The sequence below is a fragment of the Drosophila nasuta genome, chromosome X, assembly GCF_023558535.2.
Source record: "Drosophila nasuta strain 15112-1781.00 chromosome X, ASM2355853v1, whole genome shotgun sequence".
In the NCBI taxonomy this organism is placed as follows: Eukaryota; Metazoa; Arthropoda; class Insecta; order Diptera; family Drosophilidae; genus Drosophila; species Drosophila nasuta.
The window spans coordinates 9,980,782-9,997,617 of record NC_083459.1 but is presented as its reverse complement, the minus strand read 5'-3'; the positions used below and the strand labels follow the sequence as shown (position 1 = coordinate 9,997,617).

General features: G+C 38.7%; 2 protein-coding genes across 2 annotated transcripts; one reads left to right on the top strand and one right to left on the bottom strand.

The window, feature by feature from the left end:
- Positions 1-1,817: 1,817 nt before the first annotated feature.
- On the bottom strand, positions 1,818-2,800 carry LOC132797061 (uncharacterized). Its single transcript, XM_060808501.1, has 2 exons — positions 2,698-2,800; positions 1,818-2,637 (listed from the first exon to the last, which is right to left on the bottom strand). Exons 1-2 carry the CDS (start codon positions 2,750-2,752, stop codon positions 1,871-1,873), a joined length of 822 nt encoding a protein of 273 aa, XP_060664484.1. The 5' UTR covers positions 2,753-2,800; the 3' UTR covers positions 1,818-1,870.
- Positions 2,801-9,463: 6,663 nt separating this feature from the next.
- LOC132796398 (histone H3.v1) lies at positions 9,464-12,075 on the top strand. The gene is made up of 2 exons (XM_060807559.1): positions 9,464-9,527; positions 9,715-12,075. The coding sequence occupies exons 1-2, from the start codon at positions 9,482-9,484 to the stop codon at positions 12,000-12,002; spliced, it is 2,334 nt and encodes a 777-aa protein (XP_060663542.1). The 5' UTR covers positions 9,464-9,481; the 3' UTR covers positions 12,003-12,075.
- The last annotated feature ends 4,761 nt before the right edge of the window (positions 12,076-16,836 follow it).

Genomic DNA, 16,836 nt, shown 5'->3' with positions numbered 1-16,836 from the left:
CTGCATGGTTTTCTATCAAATCTACTTTTTCCCCAAACATCTCTTACAGTTTTATATAGATTAGTAGCATTAGAAATCGTAAATTGGTTTTTATTTTTCTTTTTTTTATGTTCTAAAATATTACGTATACGTATTTTGCATTGTATATGTCAGCTCAAGTAAATAAAAAAGTATATACTCGTATATAAAAACATACGAATTATATAAATATAATTGTAAATATTATATATAGAATATACAAATATAAATATTCACAACTTTTTAAACTAAATGGAAAGAAAATAATTTAAATTTTATCATCTTTGCTTTTATTAAATGAAGATTTTTCTAACAAAAAAAACTGCGCCAATTTTAAAAATATGTAAAGGTTATTCTTATAGCTCTGGATTTTAGGAACTTTTTCTGTTTACGACAGAATATATATATTCGTTAATTTTTTGTTTTTCGAACTAATTTGTTCGCTTTTGCGATAATCTTGAAACAGAAAAAAAAGTTTCAAAATCATACTTAGCTCTAATTAAAGTGTGTATTTAATATATTAAAAGCGAACAATAAATTTATGATTTTCGAAATATTAAATAATACAAAAAATTAGAGATATTTATTTAATATTTTATTTCGTTCCTATAGCTATGCCACTTTTCTAATTTCGAATTTCTAAATTTGGTAATACAAATTCTTAGTTTTTATAATTTGTATTTAACAGACATGCTCTTATAGATATTTTATTATTATGTTTTTCATTAGTTTTAGTTATGCAGCTTTTCTAATTTATGATTGCTAACACCTTGGTTCTTATAAGAAATTTTCTTACTTTTCTTATGTTTAATTAATCAATCACAATTCCAAATCAAATTTCACAACAATTCTATTTCAATTCAGCTGCGTGCAACTGTTTAAATTTGTTTGACTTTTGCCGCAAAGTATGCAACATTTTCTTGAAGCAACATTTGATAAAAGGCCGACAACGAAATAGATTTAGTTAACATCGATGCATTTTTGTGTTGTTGCGGTTGGGGGATAGGGAAATCGCAGATCGTTGTGAATGCTTTTTGCTGAGCTTCTTTTGTTGTTTGCCATTTTAGCGATATTCGCTGCTTTGTTGTGCTTTTTTGTTAAGCACACAAAATGCGACCAGTCGCCGCCTTTGTGCAAGCATGTGAGTGTATGATGTGTATGTGTGTGTGTGTGTGTGTGTGTGATGTATGTGTGTATGTAGCTGTCCGCTTTGTGTGCACGTAAGGACAGTGAAAATTTATAACAAGCGGGTCCCAAGCACACACAGGTCTCTGACAGAGTCGCTAGCTGTCTGGCCGCTAACGAAGACGACGACGACGACGACGACGACAACACAACACGGCACAACAGAGAACAGAGGAAAGAACACGACAGCGCAGCACAGCACAGTACAGCACAGCACAGAATGGGAACAGGAACAGGGAGCAGAGGAGGGGAGAGAAAGAAGGGCACAGGATACGTCACGTCAGCGGCACAACAAAGCTGATAACTGCAGGCACTGCGCCAACGCCGTCGACGTAGTCGTCAGATTGTGATAAGCGCGGCTGGAATACAACAGAGCGAAAGTGGGGGAAGAGTGAACGAAACGGAGGAAAGAAGTGTGTGTGTGTGTGTGTGTGTGTGTGTGTGTGGAGCCAGCACCCCCCAAGAGAGACGGAAGCAGCGCCCAACACATCGCGCGCCTTTGTCATTTCTCATAATGTTAATTTATATTCAGTTCAGTCTAAGCAAATAGCACACAAAAAAAAAAAAAAAATAAAATAAAAAGTAAGAACACAGATTGAAGCAGCAGTAGAGTATGTGTGTGTGTGTGTGTGTGTGTGTGTGTGTCAAAGTTCGTCATAGCCTTGGCTTAGTGGTAGAATTGCTGATGGTGGCGACGACGCGCTGGCGTGGCAGCCACAAAGCGACGCTCACCAAACACCTCTTGGCCTGGGGCAGCGTCATCTGTGGCCGAGTAGAGCAGGAGGGGAATCTCCTCAACGCTCGTCTGCTGCAGCTGCGCGGAGTTGCGGACACCGGAACGCACCAGCTCGCCAGCGGAGAGACGACGTGTGGAGGCAGCAATTGGAGCTGGAGCTGGAGCTGGAGCTGCGCCACCTTCTAGCAGCTGAGTGTCATCGTTTTCGTTCTGTTGCAGTGGCTCATCCTCGAGCTGGGGCACAACAATCGCATTGCCAACACTTGCCGCATTCTCATCACCCTCGACGCCATCGCCGCCGCTGATCGAGCTGGCCTGCAGCAGTGCCTCGATGTTCTCAATGTTCGAGAGCCCATTGATCTGCAGCTGATCGTGCAGTTCGCTGGGAATGGCGATCGCCTGGACATCCTTGTGGCCAGAGATGCCGTTGGGTGTGGGAATGAATTGCACATTCTCGGGTATCTGATCTGTGGGATAGACGGGCACCAGTTCGGCTTCGTTGTCGTTCTTCGACTTGAGCAGAATCAGCGAGATCGGCACGATCTTCTTGAACTTCAGCAGCACCAGTTTCTTGATGGCCACAGCACCGGGAAAGACGCGACTCTGTTGGACATGTGGCTTAGCCACGAGAGCACGCTGTTGCTGCTGCTGCTGCTGGTAGCGATGACTCCTGGAACGATGGCCGGCCACATGACGAGCTAAACGGAGCACAAGTTAACAAAAGAGTTCTAGAGAAAGTGATAAGAAGGGAGACTCACCATCGATGAGGGCGAACAGCGCGAGGGCGACAAACAGCAGAGTGAACAATTTCATTTTTGCAGCTCTAATTTGAATTCGTTGGCAAACTCCTCGCTTATTGTGTTATTTGTTGTGTCGCTGGGCGAGAGCGTCTATTAAATGGTTCAGCATTTGCCCTGGCAAACACATTTTATACGGCATAGAACGCCAGACAGCCATGGCTGAAAAGAAAAAAAAAAGAACTTGAGAGATACATTTGTATCTTTCACTCGACGGAAATCATAAAATGACAAAAGCGAACAAAAAATTAAGCACACAAAATTAGCGCCAAGAACTAAATGCAGAAACGTGGAGTCTGTCTCCCTCTCTCTCTCTCTCTCTCGCTGTCTGTTCGTATCTTTCACCCATTTTAGAGTTCTGTCTGACTATTAAACTATGCAAATGAAAAGCCAAATCTCCTCACCTCTGATTTATGCTGTGACTTCATATGATCCAACTGGATTACTTCGTGTGTGTTACCCTGCAGTCCCTGCGAGTCGTTGACCGGCTGCTGCATTGCCTTAGCGTCAAAAATCAACTTTAGAACTTACAAAAAATTGTCACTTGATAGCGAAGTCGAAGGCGTTCAATTTGCATTTGAGGTCGTCGCCATCGGAAAGTTACCAATTTGTTAGCGTTCTTCGGTTTTGGGTCAAAAGTGAGATTCCCGCACATCTTTTTTCTCGATTCGCGTAGTATTTATCATTGTCCGCCGTCTGGACGATCCACCGATCCACCGATCCCAATCTCCATGTCAAAGTTCAGCCCACATAGTTGATATATTTTATTATTCTTTTGCCCTTTTTTGGCATATTCGTTGGGAATCACAAACCACATTCAGCTATTATGATGTGTCGAGTTTGTGCCTAAGATCTTGTTTCATCACATTTTCAGTTAGTCAGTTAAGTTAATGCTCTTATATTTCCATTCTAAAAAGAATCCATTTCTTGTTTGCATTTGTTCTTTAATTTCTTTTCTGCCAAAGCTAACTTAAGCAGATTAGCAGTTGTTATTCCAAAATACTGAAGAAACATAAGAATGCGAATGCTCTACGTATGAAATTAAAATGATTTATTGACTTAAAAAAAGCTGAAGATAAATGATCCAAAAATAAATTGAAAGAATAGAAAAGTGTTTTGATAATAAATTATACGAAAAGTAGAAAAACGATCAATACTTATTAACAATACATTGTTTACATAGTATTATAAATATTTTTAATTTGCATATCTTTTCAATGCATGATAAACAATTTTTGTATAGATTTTTCTTTTATTGTTCTATTATTTTCTTTTTATTTTATTTTTATTAAAGTTCGATAAAGTATTTTATCAAATTAACTTTTTATACCCGCTACCCATAGGGTAGAAGGGTATTATAACTTTGTGCCGGCAGGAAATGTATGTAACAGGTAGAAGGAGGCATCTCCGACCCTATAAAGTATATATATTCTTGATCAGCGTCAACAGCCGAGACGATATAGCCATGTCCGTCTGTCCGTCTGTCCGTCTGTCCGTCTGTGTGTCTGTCCGTCTGTCCGTCCGTCCGTATGAAACACTGGATCTCAGAGACTATAAGAGATAGAGCTATAATTTTTTTTCGACAGCATTTGTTATGTTTGCACGCAGATTAAGTTTGTTTCAAATTTTTGCCACGCCTACTTCCGCCCCCGCAAATCAAAAAAATCGAATAACAAGCGTAATTTTAAAGCTAGAGTTACGAATTTTGGTATATACAATAATTACTATAGTAGTTATGATTCCTGAAAAATTTGTTGCGATCAGAAGAAAATTGTGGAAGTTATTAAAGAAATACTTTTGTATGGGCAAAAACGCCTACTTATTATGGGTCTGAGTTGCTTTGGCCGACAATCTGGTACATTGTGCCGTCTATGGTATATTTTGAATGGTGTACTATATCGATATACCAAATATACCATTTGGTATATTTTTAGTATTTTTTTTTAGTATTTTCGGTATATTTTGAAAATGATACCGCAATATTTTGCCTTTATTAAAAATGGGTAGCGGGTATCTCACAGTCGAGCACACTCGACTGTAACTTTCTTACTTGTTTTTCATTTAAATTGTACATTTATTTTATTTTTTGTTTAATAGAATAACAAAATAATAAAAAAAATGAAAAAAAATTAATTTTGAAATAAATAATTCATTTAATTTTAATTTTTAATTAATAGTAGAAATTTGCATCAATTTTTACAGATTAAGTCATTTATATTTACGCATGATCAAAACATTTTTTAAAGGCTTTTATTTATGTATATATAATATAATAATAAATAATAAAAGAATGATTAACATAGTCAATTTAATTTAATTTAAATTAATAACACATATAACAAATACTTGAATTTGCATTTTTGTATTTTTATGTAGAAATTCATTCATATTTTAATTTGAATTATAATTTTATTTTTTCCTGTAAGTTTCGAATAAATCCATCGCAAATTGAATAGAATATATATAAATAAAGCATTTTGCTTTAAATGTTAAATTTAATTTAAATTTATAATTAATTTTATAAATACTATTATTTCTAAAAATTATATATTCTAATTCATTTTAAAACATACTGATTACTTATTACCATCTGCTATTTAAAAAAATAAAATAAGGAAAATAATAATAAATAAAATACTTTTAATAAAATAGAAGGAAAAATTAGAATAATTAAAAATTATAAATTATGCTATAAAATATTATAACTTATATATAAGAATCTATTTATATTTATGAGTGATTTTTTAATATGAATTATTATTTTAATTTTCTCCTGCTACTTATGAATAAATGTATCGCAAATTGAATAGGCAAATAAATATGAAATAAAACAAGAAAAATAAATAATAAATGAATGAATATTTAAATAAATTAAAAAGAATCAATTTCGCTATAAATATGCGATGTTATTTAAATGAATGTTTTTGCATGTTTTGTGAGCACAGTTTAGCTAACGTTACTCCAAACTATGTCGCTCTTGGAATGTCTTTCTATAACGTCTCGCGACATAAATAAACATATATTTATAAACATCGGCGGCAGTTATGAATAGTATCTGCATTTAACAATGGCAAGAAAAGTCTATTGATGCGCCATTGAATTGAATTCGTAGTCCGCTAAGAAATGAATAGTTACTAGTCATTAATTATCTGATTGATCCGAAGTGATCTACGATCTACCATCCACGATGGGGCAAGCTAAGCTGCCACCCAGTTGCTCGTGTGGAACAGATCGTTTCGTCTAGCGGCTGCTCCTGCTTTCACCTTCCAGGCTGCCACATGGGGGCAACTTCGCTTGTTCGCTTGTTCGCTTGTTCGCTTGCTACCAGCTGCGATTTATTTGTGTTTATGTGCTAATCTATTTTGTTTTGGCCTCTGTTATTAGGGGCCGCTGCTGCTTTCAAAGAGCCACGTCAATAATTAACGTTACGTTTTTTTTTTATACCCGCTACTCATCGGGTAGAAGGGTATTATAACTTTGTGCATGCAGGAAATGTGCGTAACAGGCAAAACAAGGCATCTCTGAACGAATAATGTATATATTCTGACAGCCAAGTCCGCCTGTCTGTCTGTCTGTCCGTCCATATAATCACTTAGATTTCAGGGACTAGAAGAGTGAAGATATAATTCTTTTTCGATATTACTTGTTATGTTTGCCCACATAAGTTTGTTTGTTTACACATTTTGCCATCCGCCCCCGAAAATCTGGAAAAATCGAATAACAAACGTGTTTTAAAAGTTAGAGACGAATTTTCGTATAGACAATAATAACATATTTATAATTATAAATATGATATATAGTATTAATGGTTCCTAAATATTTGATTGCAATTGAATGAAAATTATTAATATTGCAATTATTTTGTATGGCAAATTGCGCTGACTGCAATTTTGACCTCTATAGTATAATTCGCTAAAATATATTTTGACCTCTATAGTATATTTCGCTAAAATATACAGAAGGACATATTTTGTATATTACTTTATCGATGTACCAAATATGGCATATGGCATATTTTAGTATTTTTGCGGTATATTATCTGGTATATTTTAAAAATAATACTGCACTGCAATCTTACCTAATGTACTTTTGCTGACAATCTGGCATATTTTGACTTCTGTAACATTTTAACGATATACCAAATATGGCCTTCGGTATATCTTTAGTATTTTTGGTATATTATTTCGGTATACTTTGAAATTAATACCTCACCGTTTTGCTTTTATTCAAAATGGATGCCGGGTATCTCACAGTCGAGCACACTCGACTAGAGCTTTCTTACTTGTTTTTTTTTTTTGGCTTGGCTACCGTTCGACGTTGTTTTGGGGAGTGAGAATCTTCACATCTGCATTCAAAATACTTGTGGCCTATTATGAGCGACATAAACCAATTTTTTAATAACCAAATTATGCAAAAGAAAACTGTGAACTGTGAGCAGCAGCAGCAGCAGCAACAACGAGGCAATGGACGCAATATGTTCATTAACTGAGTTGGGCTAAGCCCAAGTCTTGGGTTTGGTCTTGTGTCTTGTGTCTTGGACCTGGCATTGCAAAAAGTGCCTGCCTTATGCTAATGGAAATCCATAAAAAGAACACATAAATACTCATTAGTAACTTGCCAATGTGTGTGTGTGTGTTGTGTTGTGTGTATTTGCCTCGCACCGAACTCTTGAAGAAAGTTGCTGCCTGGATTGTCGCCAGCCAGGTCAACAACGTGACGGGGTCAAAGTGTTAGAAAGTTATTGGAAAGTTTTGTATTTTATTTTGGTTCTTTGCTATTTTATATTCTTCGAATTTGGCGTTACCTAAAACAAAGCAAAATCTGGAACAAACGATTATCATCATGATCATCATCTCATCACCCCATTTCCATTTCCATTTGAAATGCCTTTGCGATGAACTAATAAACTTGTTCCCATTACGAAGATTGCCAAGATTTTCAATTAGTCAACCAATTTCGAATGCTCGCGGGCTTTACTAGAAAAAAAAACCGTTTTATTAAACGATAGATATTTGCATTTAATTATTTTTTAAACGAATGAGAAGAATTATCAAATTTAATACAATATTAATTAACACCAAATTGGAAATGGTTCAAAAAGTGAAACTTTTGTTTTACTCCATTCAGCAGAATTGTGTTGGAAATCTTTCTGATCTTGAGTATTTTTTTTTTGAGTCAATGAAACAAGCTAACAAGCCACATACTATAAATTTATTTTAAAAGTCAAATCATAATTGCATCAAGAAATGTGCAAAGTTTTCTTAAGTAATTGAATAAATAATATTGAACATTTCATTTAAATATTAGTGTAACTATGCAAAAAATGTATTTATTAATTAAATTAATTAAATGATCTTCACTAAAAATTTATAATATACCAAAATTTATGATTAATTAATTCTAAAATAATGAAATATTAAATTCGTTATTCAATATTTAAGTAAACTAATTTTCAACCCAAATACAATAAAAAAAAAACAAAAATGTTTATGAAATATATATTCTTTTCAACCCAGGTATATTTTAATATAATATTTGTGCTTTATAATTTATTATAATAGACCATTGGAAAGAAAACAATTTATTTGGTACTAAGTACAGTCTTTAGAAATATATCAATTGAACAATAAAAAACATTTATTTGTCTTCTAGAAACTGGATTTTTATTATTAAACATATCAATCTAAAGTCAATAAAATAAAAATAGTGCTTAAACTATATATTTCTATCATTAATATATTTATTGTTAAATAGACTAATTCAATCTTTGAATATTTTCTATTATTCATTTTTTGAAATTACTTATAATCCTTATTTATTATAGCTCATTCATATATTTTGTGTAAAGTGCTTGCATATCGAACCAGTTCAATTTGCATAAGAACGACTTTTATAAAATCGAAATTCTGATTAGAAGTCAAACGAATTCTGTTGAACTGAACTGGTTTTGTTGAGCATTAGATCGAAGGGATAAGCTGCAGCTTCTGGCAAAAGTAATTCCTAGAAAATGTCTCAGCATATCTCCGAACTAGTTCCAGTTCAGCGGAGGTCACAAGCTGACCCGCGACCTCTCGACACACGCCACAGCGATTTAATTGAGCAAGCAGATCGCCGGCAGCAGAGATGAGCAGCATCAGCAGCAGCAGCAGCAGCATCAGCAGCAGCAGCAGCAGTGATCAAAGCAGCAACAGCAACCGTAAGCGATGTTTAGATGTTGCTCTCGCTCTCTCGCGTTTATGCTTCGTTGATTTGCCGGCCGGCAAAACGTGTTGTGTGCTCACTGTTGCTCTCGCTCTCTCGCATTCGCTCTCCGCTGCTGTCGCGCGTCGCGGCTCTCTTCGCCAAATTGTAGCTGGTACATAAAAAGCTCGGGTCGCCGCGCACGCTCAAACAGTTGGCCAAACGAGACGTCTGTCTGTGGACGAGCGAAGCGAACGGAGACGCAAAGTGCAAACAACAATAACAACAACAACAACAAAAACGAGAACTTTTCCGAGTGTGTGTGTGAGTGAGCAAAAGAGTGTGATTGTGTGTGTGTGTGTGTGTGTGTGAGTGTTAATTCCATTACACAGACATGGCCAAATCAATGGCACTATGCCTGACCCTGGCACTCGTCCTGGCTGCAACGCTTGTTAACGCCGAGGTCAAGGCCGCCGTCGCCGTCAAGGTCGCAGCCCCCGCAGTCGCCGCAGCTCCCGCTGTCGTCGCCCCTATTGTGACCAAGGAGCTGCCACAAGTAGCTGCCATGGAACAGTCAACGGAATCACCCATTGCCGACATGGCGCTGATTGGTAGGCAATCTTCAGCAACACGTCCCAAAACCGAGACTAAAGTCTAATGTGTGTTTTTTTTCGCTCTTCCCAAAACCTTCCCCTTCCCCACGTTTTTTTTCATGTGCTCTTTTTTTTTGCTGTGCGATCCGTTACTGTGTGTGTCTGTGCTAACGTGTGTGATTACGTGTACTCGGCTGGCTTGCAGAGGATGCCCCCATGGTGCCCAAGACGCCCACCGAGAAGCCACCGCTAGTGGCAGCGGCCGCCAAGGCAGCCAGCCCAGAGCCCAGCTCGGAGCCGCAGGCTGATGAGAAATCCGCTCAACCGCATACAGTTGCCGACTTCATCATCCATCCGCTGATCGCGTTCAAGCCCCGTCAGGCGGCACTCGATGAGCTCCAGGCTCAGGGCAAACAGGCAACGCCAGCCGGCTCGGGTAGCACCACTTCCACATCGCCCGGCACTTGGCTGTTCGGCATGAATCCTGGCCAGGGTTTGGGTTCGTCTTTCTCCACGCTGGCTGGCTCTGTGTCCGGCTGGTTCAACGATCGCATCGCTGGCGCCGCTCAACAGCTGCCCAGTCTTCCCAGCTTGCAGAGTTTGACGGAAGTCCCGGTCCGTGAGACGACCACCACAACTACCACCACCGTCCGTCCCGACATCGTGGTGCGTGTCCAGCAGCGTCCCAACAGAAGGCGTGGCAATGGAAATGGCAACGGCAATGGCAACTTGAATGGCAATGGCAATGGCAACGGTAATCGCAATGGCAACCGCAACGGCAACGGCAACCGCAATGGCAACCGCATTGGTAATGGCAACGGTAATGGCAATGGCAACGGAAATCGTGGCCAGCGTCCAAATCGCTTCAACAATCGCCTCGATTCCCTGGAGTCGGATGAGTACGACGATGATTACTACAATGGCAATCGTTTCGACGAGGAGTTCGATGATGATGAACAGGACGAGGAGGAGATTGTGCCCAACAATGATGAGGATCAATCGCTCGAGCAGGCTGACGATGAGGAGGACGAGCAACTGTCCGTTGAACAGCAGCCATTGAAGCGTCGTCGCGTTACCCAAGCTCAGACAGGACTGCGCCGCAGACCACAATCTCAACCCCAATTGCAATCGCACTCGCAGCGTCGCCAGCACCCACAGCAGACACGACGTGGACCCCAGCCGTTGGCTGTGCTGCAGCAGGCCGAGGAGGAGGACGACGAAGAGGAGGCCGATGATGCCGAACAGCAGCCGGAACAGGAGGTCGACGATGACGAGGAAGAGGCAGAGGAAAGTGATGAGAACTTCACGCCCGTCATCTACTCGCAATCCTCCCGCAAGTCCCAGGGACAAGCGGGTTTCATTCAGAACAGCCAACAGAATCTGATCAATCAGCTGCGTCGTTTCACCTTCGGTCAGACACCCGGCGAACTGGGCAACAAGTTGCGCAAGTCCTCCAGCCAGTCGCAAAGCAATCTGAGTCCGACGCGCAACGGCGGCCGTCGTCCCCAGCAGGCAACGCTGCTGGTGAACCGCAACGGTCAGACCGTTTATGTGGCACCCGAGCTGCTCGAGCTGACACCCGGCTATCCCTATGGCTATGCGCCCGCTCCCGTTAAGAAGCAACAATCGCAGCGTGTGCCCGCCAGTCCCTATCCTCAGCCACCTTTGACGGTGCCCGTCCGTCGCAAGGGACGTCCCACCCAATACATTACCATACCCTGGAGCCAGCTGGGTCTGACGCCACCTGATCGCCAGACTGTCGTCTCGCTCGCTGAGGGCATTCAATCGCAACCGCTTATTCTCAACATTCCCGAGAGCGCCATCACAACGCTGCCCGTCCGTGGTGCCGCCGCCGGCTCCAATGCTCAGAAGAAGAAGAAGCGTCCCACATTGACTGCCTCGGCTGTGCCTCTGCTTGCCGATGCCTCGCTCATGGACATCTTCCAGCCACCCCAGATCCCACCATCGCGCACCGGCGCCAGCTCAAGCTCCAGTTCTACATCCAGCGGAGCTGCAACTAAGCCCAAGCCTAAGCCAGTGTTGATTGCCGCCAAGCCCGTGCAAGCTGGCGGTCTGCTGCCCACACGCATTCGTCCCGGCACCATTGTGGAGAAAGCTCCCGCCGTGGAAAGCACCGAGAAGCAGCCACAAGCGGCAGTTACACAAACCGAACAGCAACCCATGAAGGAGACAAGCGAGGCCATGGACACGGCGGCTGTGGCTCCAGCTGCCGTCAATGTGGAGCAGCCAATGGAGACGCCAGCGGCTGGTCAGACACAGCCCGAGCAGGAGTACATCATTGTCGGTGAGGACAATGAGCCGGGACTGTCGCGTCATGTGCAGCCCGTCTATGGCGATGCTCGCTATGTATCGTATGGCGATTTTCATCCCTACTTCGATCTGATCCATCAGAATCGTCGCTTTGCCCTGCGCAAGGTGGGACGCGCTCTCCAAGAGGATGGCGAAGCGTCCGCGCCCATTGTCGCAGTCTAGTTGTAAAAATTCGAGAGCTTAAACTGAGAATTGAGTAAACATGAAACAAAGAAAACCGAAACATATACAAAAAAATAACCCAAAAATGATTTTCAATCCAAAAATAGTGCGAAACACAAAACCCACGAAAAGAATAAACTTTTTTTTTACATTTTTTTTTTCTGTTGTTGTTGTGTGTGTGTGTGTGTGTACGTATCGAGATACGACCCCAAGACCGAAAAAACCCAGCAAAAAAGCTGTTAACCCCTTGTGAACTCGAAAGAAGAGAGAAGAAAGACAACAGCATCTTTCGACGGTATATTAATAATACCAAAAAAACAAATTTTCTTTTTTTGTGTGGCGTTTTTTAATGTGTTATTCATGAATATTATTCATAATTAATGCCGACTAGCGTCGATCGTCGAGCACATTGACCCGAGACCGAACAAAAAAGACTCTTGCATATTAATGAGGCTCGTGCGCTTTGACCGATTTTAGCGTTGGCCAAAACAATTCAGAAGAAAGTCACAGTTCATGTCATGTTTATTAATGTAGATTGGCCAGAAAGATGCGAAGATAGAGAATCTCAATATAATTCTGACTCGGCATAATTCGTGGAACTAGTTCTTTGAATCACTTAACGGTAGTTTTCACACATGAATGCCAACATGAATGAACTGATTATAGCTGTCAGCTTGCGGCTCACAGGAGCTGTACTTATTTCCATAGCAGGCAGCTTTTAAGCTACAGGATCACAGTCGCATAGCAAGCAGCTGTCTGATGTAGAACGCAATCGTAATGTATCACTTAGCTTTCGCAAGAGATAAACGAGCGGAAATTGAAAATCGTTTTGCGCCTATTAACAAAGATATCATATTCAACCCAAAAAAAAAACAAAATTGAAAATAAAATAAAAAATAGAAGGCACAGTTTTAGGGGCCGGCGAATCACTTTCCACTTAGAGTCGCGTCTCAGGTTCAACCTAAGCACACACACACACACATACACACGTACAACAACAATAATTTAGCACCTGGAGGCAACACTACCAGAGAAGCATTCAATCACATTGGGGCACCCACTCGTCGTCGCATGCCGCACAATAATGGCTAAAACTGGAACGAGAAGCTGCTGCTGCTGCTGCTGCCAACCGCCACTCGACTTGGAGCTTGAAGCTTGAAGCTTGGACTTCTCTTGACTTTGGAAATGGGGCCTCGGGGCAGACATCTGCCTTGTCTCTCTGTGTGATGAGAATTTTGCATAATCATTGCGAAGTGCGGCAAAATGGTTAGAGCAATCAATGGGACAGTATTGGGCCGAGATGCGAGCGCACTTCACATTGGCACATTCGAACAGAAGACGCCCGTTGACAACATCATTCGTCACGGACACAGTTCAAGTTTTCGATGGATAGCTATATGGTAGATAGTTCAAATTGTTGGATATGCATGATAGCCTGGCTTTAGTTTGCTTTAGCATTTGCGTTAGCGTTTGAGTTCGGACCGATGACAACTATGCCCTCCGGCCACATTCTTCCACGACAATTAATTATGCGCCAATGTGCGAGCGATGAGGTGAATGATCAGTTAAGTGGCAGCAAGTGGCAAGTCAGGCAGTCAGGCAGTCGATATCTGCTCAAAAGAGGCCCATTCGATTAACTGTAAATATTATAGAAATTCATAATTCAAATTAATTTGCTTTATTTTGCATCTGCTTAAAGTTCAACTCTTGGCCTCACATCACAAGTCGAATTTGCCGCACAACCTGCTAAGCCAAATTAGTTGCCTGGCTCCATAGCTAATTTCCATTATATGCAGCAACCAACAACACATCAACAACAATAACAACAGATGGAACATAAATGTGAAAGAAAAAGAAAGAACTCAGAACTCAGAGCTCAGAGCTCCAAGTTCAGCACAAAAACCAACAATAACAGTAACAACAATAGCAACAACAAGAAAAACTAAAAACTTAGCCCATTGTTTGGGCCCATTTCGTTTTGTTTGTTTGGTGCGTTGAACTTTCAACTTGGCCAAAGCCTCTCAACATCAAGTCCACGCCGACATCGAAGTTTAAGTCTTTATTCCGATTTCTCTGTCGAGTTGAATCAATTTATTAGACTCGGCTGCTCTCTGCCCATAGATGGACATGGGGATTGTGATGATTCTGGGGCTTGGCTTAGACTCTGCTTCTGCTTGTTTCAGCTTTCAAAATTGGCCTTTTGCTTGCCCATTTCCATACATTCTTATTACCATTCACGGCATGTGTTTTGCAGTTCGTTTTGACATTTGACACCGTTGAACTTTTGCCCGCCAGACAACTGAGTGGGGAGCCGCAGCTGCGGCAAATTTTTATGCTAATTTCTTTTAGAAATTTTTCGCAGTTTTCTTCAACATTTTTTTTTTTTTTTGAGTGGTTTTGTTCTTCTACTGAAACATCGCTGTTGTTATGCGGATTTCGTTACTGTCAACCGAAAAACCGACTTAAATGATATCTGGCCCTCTTTTTGGTTGGAGGTAATGCAGAAATCGTGATTTCTTAAATGATTCCACATAATAAATATATGCACATATTTTTAGCATACTTTTTGCTTTATTCACATTCTTTCGAGGCTCTCAGGAATTTACTTTTTCCATAAATTTTGCAGTACATCTCAAAGGAATATTTGCGAAGTTGACAAAAGGAGTTCAAGCTGCTCAAGTGCCAAATTATTTATACATGAAATATGTTCAATTATTTTTAGTAATGCTAAGAAAACAAAATTGATTTAAGTTGGTTTTTTCTTAATGTGAGGAATGACAATAAATAAATTTCAAATTAAAACTAATTGCATAAATGTTCGACATGGGATAGAAAGATTTTTCGAGTTTGATTAAAATTATCTATAAGCAAATTGGTTTAATCTCAGCTGCTAATACTGAAAAAGAATAAAGATTTGCGCCAACAATCTTCAATCTTTACAAATTGTTTCTTCTCAGCTTTTTCTGTTGTGCTTCACAAACCATTAATTTGTTAAAAACGACACTTTCAGAAATCGCTTTATCTTATCTGTAGTTTAATCACTTAAAAGATTTACATGACCTCTAAAACAAATATTAAATATCTAGCAATTGATGACAATGGTTGAACTAAAGGAATATGTTGATAATGTTGTCACTGTAAATGGAATTGATGTTGATATTGATTATATTTAAGATCTATAGGATAAATGCAATTGATATTGATATTAAATCTATCTATCAATGCCCTGACTAATGACTGTTGACTTGCTGTCAATTCTTCACGCCGCAATCGATCCGGAAACATGTAAAAGTTTTATTTCATCACAATAATTTCTTAGTAAATTAAATTTATGCAACAAATCTAGATAGACACGTATAAATATAAAGATGTGGAACTCAGTCTGCTTTGTAACGATGACATGACAAATCTAGTCATAGATATCATTTAATAAAAAGGTGCTAAGCTTTGTGAAACTTTATTGTTGAAATGTGTGAAAGAATCATAAAATATGTCAACTAATAAATATATATTTTGATCAATTTTACACTTTCCACATTTCCTTTCCAGAGATTATAAGCATAAGTATTTAATTTAATTTTTCAGCAATCATAAAAGACTATAGTTATTATTGTATTTAGCTTCAAAATAACGCTTGTTACGGCAATGAAAAACTTTAAAACAAACTTGATCTGAATGCAAACATAATAAGTGCTGTGAAACAATTATATCTCTATCTCTTATAGTCTGTGAGACAGACTTGCTAGCTAATAACATTACAATTAACTTAGGCTTATCAGCAATTCATGTTGCTATACGAATGAACCAGTTAACTTTGAAGAATTTCTTAGTATTTTTACAGCTAAAGCACAAATTTGGATTGTTCAACGGTTTCTTATCGATGTCAGGAACTTTAACAATATCTGTATGTTGCTGCAGAATTTAAACGAGAAGCAGGCCATGATGAAGTGACAACTAATTAGACTTTATAGACTTGTTATTAACTATCCAAGAAGTGTTATGATATAAACTACCAAGAAATATTAAACACTTTTTATTTGCAAGAATCGTAATGCAAATAATAATAAAAAAAAAAAAATTTGAAGTAGTCGAAATGATGACAATAAATATTTGATGCGTAATGTATAAATTGAGATACTTTTCTTAGTAGAGTACACTTAATAGTAGTGTAAAATATGTAACTTAATTATAATATTTGAGAATAAAATGAAATTACAATAATAATACTATACAAAATGTTTGAATTTGACATAGCGATGGTCAAAATGAAAAAAATTGTAAGCCATTTTAAACTTTCAGTAAACAATATTAAATTCATAAAATATATTTATTTTTTTTATTGCTTTCTTTCGAGTCCTAGAAAGTGTTCTCAAGAATGTGGTATCCACTTAACAGATGATTTATAAGATTTTGAAACTCATGGAATATCATTTTAATTAATAATAATCTGAGCTCAACTATTGTGCGAATTTCTTTCTAACTTTGAAGCTTCTATTTCTGTACGCTCCCACAATAAATTATAATAATAGTAATTTATTATGTGTACAGGTACACAGAGAGAAAATACGTTGTGAAAATCATTCATAAAATGACTGATGAAGGTTAATTTAGAATTTGAATACCAATATGAAGACCAAAGAGATAGAAATATTCTATATTGATCATTCTTGGAATAAGATTGTTTTAAGATCATGCAAAGATATAAAATAATTTGAATTTAAGAAAATAGAATATATAATAAATTTGAATTGAGAACTTCAACATTTTTTGAAGATAATTTTCTTTCTGTGTGCGCAATTTATTTTTTTGTTTGCGCCTCTTCAGCTATCGAATT